Source organism: Lactuca sativa, chromosome 5 (assembly GCF_002870075.4).
Source record: "Lactuca sativa cultivar Salinas chromosome 5, Lsat_Salinas_v11, whole genome shotgun sequence".
NCBI lineage: Eukaryota > Viridiplantae > Streptophyta > Magnoliopsida > Asterales > Asteraceae > Lactuca > Lactuca sativa.
Window position 1 is genome coordinate 68,989,216 of NC_056627.2, and position 6,763 is coordinate 68,995,978.

Consider the following 6,763-nt stretch of genomic DNA (forward strand, 5'->3'; position numbering starts at 1 on the left):
TTTTTAGCACTTGATTTGTCTTCAAGAAATCCTTTCTGGCAATCCATCAATCATCTCCACTTTAACTCATTTTCACCAACAACGATCTAATTCTGCCTTTTTATATTAATTTGCATCAACGCTCATTAGAAATGTACTTGATATTGCACAATATATATATGTATAAAAACACATAACTATTACCTGTCCTAGCTTAAGACATGTTTCCGACAACACAACTTTTCCACAATCATACGAGAAGTTATTAACGAATAAATGTGAATGTATTGAAGTTTCTTTTATCCCCTTCTTCTTGCTAGCAATGTATTTCCAATCTCTGATGCCTTGATATTCTCTTTGATAATTCATCTCCTTAAGAGCATTCGTTTTTAATTGTCTTAATTAATAGACAAAATAATCTTAATGCAAATAACAATAAACACAATCTTCATTTAATATGCATTTAATATATAATGTTGGAAAGGTGAGGATTACATTACAATTAAACATTTTTTTTTAAAATAAAACCAAATGTAGTAGGATCATCAACAATGCATTGTTCAATGAGTTTGTTGAGTGAGGTGACATCTATGACTGACGTTTAATAGATTAGAAAGTTGGTGAACCACACCACATTAGTTGCTGCCTAAAAGCTCATACGAGAGCTCAAACACATAACACTAACGATAGTTTAAGCAAGTCATGGTTGGTTTGAACATTGGACTCCTGTATAAACATCAGTATATAGAATTGTACCATTATAAAATGTTATGTTGAATATAAAATTTGATGATCAATGAATTTTTTTCAATTGATAAAAAAAGTTTAAATATTGAATACCTCATAAATTAGATTTATAAACTAGGGAATAATCCCGCGTTGCGGGGTTGGATATGCACTTGGTGAATACTTACTTGATCTCAGATCCAATTGTATGTATTTGATCAATTTCAAATTGAAAATTTAGTAACCGGAAATATTACAATTAGAAATGGTTAAATAAATGCAAGAAATAGCAATGAACTTTCATACATATGTTTATTATATTTATGTCATATCCTACTTTAATGAAATCTACCATATTATAGCAATACAAAGTAAGTTTATGTGGTAATTTCAAGGTATAATGTCTTAACAAGATAAAAACTGAAAGTACAATGCTATAAAAAATCTTTCATATCGATTTCATATTTTTTCTATTTTCTCCTCATAATGTGGCACTGGTTGCTCTATGCATAAAGTATCTCGTTGACACTAACACCAATTTCATCCAATGGAGGTGGTGAGCCCGTATCTATATATTAAAAAAAATGTATTAAAATATATGAGCTTGCATTCAAAGAAAAAATATCATAATAAATACTTGTAGAAGTACATAAAATAACCTCCTGTTCTAAGTAATTTGTCTAATTCTAGGAGTAAAATCTCATATATATTGCCCTATAAGAAGAAAAATACAACTGTATACATTATGTGGGATCAAAAAATGATTAAATTTCATGATTCTATCTTTCAATTAGTTATTTTTTTAAATAGTTATAAAATTTTGGAAACAAAAGTATGGAAAGAATCAAATAAATGGAGCTTTTATATATTCAAGATTTTCATATGCTAACCTTCAGTTACTGATGTGGGGGTCCCACCAATAAATATCTTTTTGTTTTATAATCCCTAGAATCACCAGAGCCTTTGGGAATGGTTCTTTTGATTTCCAACTATGCAAATATAAATTTAAAAACCATGTATTATTAGAATGAGTAGAATGTCTTCAAGAACACAAACACTTTTATAAACTATGGAACTTGATTCATATTTGATCTCCAAAAACTTTGTTAAACTGGAGAGGTCCTAAAGAAGAACATTTCGGTAACTACATGATTTGACTATTTGAGTCATAACCAATTGGGGAAATTTGACCAAGCAATAACATAAATGTGATTAAACACTGCAAACTAATAGTTTGTTGTTCTTAGAATATTTGTTGTCATATAAGAAAATAGTCTCACAGTACAGATAATCTAAGTGAAGATTGAATTACCATGCAACTTCAATGCATGTATCAGTTTCTTTCTCTAGAGAACACCTTTTCGGAGCCAAAAATATCATCTTCCTCATCATCAAGATCTCCAAAACTCCTCTTAGTGCTTGCAATGACGTTACAGAAATTGAACATAAAACGAAAGAAAATTTACATGATAATAAATCAATAAATAAAACGCAACTGGCCGTAACTCTGGTAATTGATCATAACCTGCGCTTCTTGCGTGGTCGATTCCAGGAAAATCACCATCGAAATCATCATCCTATGATTGCAGTTAATCAGAATCAATAAATAAAACACATACAAATCGCTTTCCTCAAGTTTTTCATTGTTAATCAGAATCATAGGATCAGTGCTATAGAGCTGCAGTTTGCGTAATTGCATCTGAATCTCGGGTTGGACGCCACCCCTGCACTGTCCGCTGGTAGGCACTGTCACCATCTGCCCCCACGGAGGGAATCAAATCCCAAAATAGAAACCAAAATAATTTTGGTTCCAAGCAACACATCTTTTTCATTAACTAGACAACAACACATAAAAGCAGAAAAAAGAATGGAGACGTGTCATTCATGGAAAAATTCGATTGAAAAATAAATGAGAAATTAGGATAATTTGTGTGCAACGATATGAATAAGATACCATAACGCCAATGGGAAATTGGAACAGGTGATCGACCTTGCTAAAATCTTCACTCAAATTTGAACCATTGAATTATCGACCTGGTGAAGATGATTGAGTTCGTTCATGATACATTAGTGGTGTTGAAGAAGAAGGGCAAGTGGAAGCCAGCAAGGGGATTTCCTTTTCAGGCGAGTGAATTTCGATGAAGTAATCATAAAAGGAGAAGGAGTCATCACTAGTGTCGACAGCTCCGACCTGGCGTTCGATTGAAATGAGCGAAGCGTGATTCTAGATGATAGATATAACGAATTCATACCTTGGTTGCGAACTAGATCGTGTTTTACAGAAAAAGCTTCATAAAACCTAGCTATGGCGGCGAGGGAAAAGAACCCTAGGTGTTGATGGGCATTCTATGGTTTAGCAAAAGCAGCACCCTTCCTCCTCCTTCGAACAATCAATCTGACACAGACACAAGAAGAAATCAAAAACCAAAAAAACACATACATATGTGCATCCCTAAAACCTCAAAACTGATAAAAGATCTAAGTGGGTCAATGCAGGCTCCCATCATAGATGGAAGGGATGTGGATACGTTCAGAGAGAATGAGTTTTTTGAGAAGATAAACGGTCAAAGAAATAAAACATGAGGCAGTGAGTTGAGGCGGTGGAGTTTTTGTTGTGCGTATCTAATTGGCAGCAACAAGAGTGGGAGCAGGGAACAACACGTATCAAATATATATATATAACAAAACAAACGTAGCAAAAAAAAATCCAACAGCCAACCAGAAGTCAGAACTGTTAATCATGTAGTTTAGAATTAGTATATATATATATATATATATATATATATATATATATATATATATATATATATATATATATATATATATATATATATATATATATATATATATATATATATATATATGTTTTTATTAAATTTTGTAGAATTTAATTCATCACTGAAAAAATTTAATATAGTTTAAAAATAGAATAGTTATAAATGAGTTTAATAGATTAATTGTGTATACCCTAGGAAATACATCCGTCTCATACTTTCAAATTTCAATCGCTATACGTACATGAATTTAATTATGTGTAATAAATAGTTAAAAGAATAAAAACATTGAAGTCGATACTTGTTAAAATAAAACATATCGATTTTATTTGAATCGTTTGGTAATAGAATAATGATTTAATACAACCTAATAATCATGCTCACATTTATTAATAGCATGGATCAACATTCAACTAGCCAGGTTCCATACAACTTCTTGTGGTCATCGCACAACCCTGCCGTTTCCATGACTCGGCAACTCCAGCGAGTGTTTCATAAGATGGCCCGCCACAACTCAGTGTCTGTCTAGCACTTGCTTCTAGTTCTTTAACTCTTCTTCTCAACTTCCTACCCTCCTCACCCTCCATAACTGCCCTCACCACCTGCTCTATCTCCTTTCTCCCGACCACCACCGTCTCTCCTCCTTCCCCCACCACCGGCATCTTCACTGCCACCCCTATCTCATCGCTCAACATTGTCGCATTCATCCTCTGCTCCGCATATAGCGGCCACCCGATCATCGGAACACCGTGTTTAATACTCTCCAACGTAGAGTTCCACCCACAATGAGACAAAAATGCTCCAGTAGATGGGTGGTTCAGCACCACCACCTGCGGTGCCCATGAACTCACAACCAGCCCTACTTCCTTTGTCCTCTCAACAAACCCATCTGGCAAGTACGCTCTAGGATCGTCTGAGTCGACCCCGACGGTGAAAAAAGCAGCAAAAGCAGAGTCACTAGGAGTCCGGGTCACCAGGATGAAGCGTTGCTGACTCAGTTCTAAACCTAGAGCCAACTCGGTTAGCTGTAGATTTGTAAGTGTCCCACCACTTCCGAGTGCAACGAACAGAACCGAGTCTTTTGGTTGTCTGTCAAGCCATGTCATAACTTCTTTCACGTCGGCATTCTCATCAGAAGCCGATTCAATCCGTTTAGTGAGAGGTCCAATGGGATAAACCGGCGGCGTGGGAATATCAACGAAGAACTGTTCGTTTTTTATTCCTTTAAGCCATTCTGGTTCAAGATCGTGCCAAGTATTTACGAATATCCCTGTAGCCATGGATAGTCTGCTGACATGCATCAAGTACCATTTGTACTCGTCGATCTTTCTGTTCCTGACTTGATTCAGTAAGTCTTGAGTTCGGATTCGGTTACAACCGGGGACATTGATGGGTTCAGGTAGATCTACGAATTCGCCTTCAACTTCCCTATCCATGGTCGGAAGATACAAGGAGAACGCCAGAAGGATTGTCGATGCTGTGAAAAACGAGTAAACCGGAATGGATAGATCCTTACATGTATCAAAAACTCCGGTGCAGAAGATGTCAATGATAAAAGCTTGAAGCTTCGGTCGGTTGTTTAATCCAGACAACAACACTGAGCGAAGCGAGCGGATGGACTCCTGGACTATGACACAGAGGCGCGTGAGGACTTTCATATCCTCGAAGAGAAGTCCGGACATGTCCGCAGGGGGGAGATCGACGATATGGAGGTCGGGATGTGGGGTGGCGTGGAGGTAGTTGTATTGAGCAGCGGTGGAGTCGGTGGTGATAACCAGAAAAGTGACCTGAAAGTTATGTTGAGTGACAAGACGGAGGGCGAGCTCGAAGAGGGGAGTGATATGACCCATTCCTGGACTTGCGAGGAAACCCACATGAGGTTTTGGAGAACTTTTATTGCCGATCTCTCCACATGTAGCCTCCATTATTAATGCTATAAGACTGATGAGATCCAGGAGATGGTTTTCACAAATCGGTCTATCAAATATATGGATATGATCAGTTATGATTTATGACCCCTTTAAATTTATCTATTTATGGTCATGCCAATTACGAAGTGACTCCATTGCATCAACCAACATTTAATAGCGATGTATCGGTTCGATCAATCTTGGGGGACTTTAAATTCAGTGGTGTGACTGGTGTCAAATCGGATTAAACTTATCCAGTTTTGACACTACATTTTTGGATCATCTGCATGTGGTTCGTATATCACGTTCAACTTGTCTTGGGTTGGGCCCTGTGTATCTTAAAATTAACTTTATCTCAAGCAAGGATGTCTTTGCCCAAATTTCTGGCCAACATGGTAGAGCACCAAGTAGTACCATGCGTACACATATTTTGTTTGAAGTCTATCATCGATCATGTTTGTTTTACTTGTCTTTTAGAATAGCCATACGTTATTCCAGACGTTGTAATTTTATGTTCAAAAAGATAACCAAAAAAAGGCAAATAGTTTGTTAAACTTGAAGTCACCATAAATTGTCATAAAAAATCATTTTTCCAAATTGTATATGATTATTTACTAATATATTAAAATTAACCACCAAATGGTTTTTGACCTAACGGTAAGGAGTAACATTCTCAAATGAAAGATGACGGGTTGAAGTCTCATGAAGATACATAGACGGTGTTTAGGAATAAGTTAGTTCCGGGCATTTAAATTGCATGCAATGCTTATTTTATTTTATATTTTTCGGGAATTCTGTTTTACATACTTTGAACCATGTTTTTAACTATATTTTCCGGTTCTCGTTCTTACTTGACAATGTGCGGTTAATCTCAACGGATTGATGTTTTAAACTTGTTTATAACCTAGTGAATTATGTTTTACTTTTAATATTAAAAGTGCTTGAATTTATTATTTTCTTACTCACGCTAGTAACAAGCAATGTTTGGTTCTTAACTTGGGATTTGACTCATTCTAAACATAAAATCATATTAGAACTATTCAATATTGCTTAGTACCAATTTAGGTTAGAGATTGTCAAAACATCAATTAACGAATCAATTGCATATAATTCAATAGAACAAAGAACCAAAATTATCTTAAAATCTAAGTTTTCTTAAAAATCTCGTCTTACTTTATTTTATGTCATCAATTGTTTTAGTTTTATTTTATCATTAGTTAATTAAAAACCCTTATTTTTATTTTTATTGTCGCTATTTTAGTATCAACTCAGTTTATCTTGTTCAAAGAGTATTTTACGTTAGTTCTATGTCCATGTGAATATGATTTACGCTTCAGTTTGTTGGTTCAGGTCCTATTTCACACAACAAAAACA

General features: G+C 35.3%; 1 protein-coding gene across 1 annotated transcript; it reads right to left on the reverse strand.

Moving 5' to 3' along the window:
- Positions 1–3,780: 3,780 nt before the first annotated feature.
- Positions 3,781–5,562, reverse strand: LOC111908419 (hydroquinone glucosyltransferase). Its single transcript, XM_023904247.2, has one exon. The coding sequence runs from the start codon at positions 5,402–5,404 to the stop codon at positions 3,893–3,895; it is 1,512 nt and encodes a 503-aa protein (XP_023760015.1). The 5' UTR covers positions 5,405–5,562; the 3' UTR covers positions 3,781–3,892.
- Between the last annotated feature and the right edge of the window lie 1,201 nt (positions 5,563–6,763).

Bases quoted from the DNA above. Each gene is read 5' to 3' on its own strand.
- LOC111908419 (XM_023904247.2), bottom strand. From the start codon at position 5,404: ATGGAGGCTACATGTGGAGAGATCGGCAATAAAAGTTCTCCAAAACCT.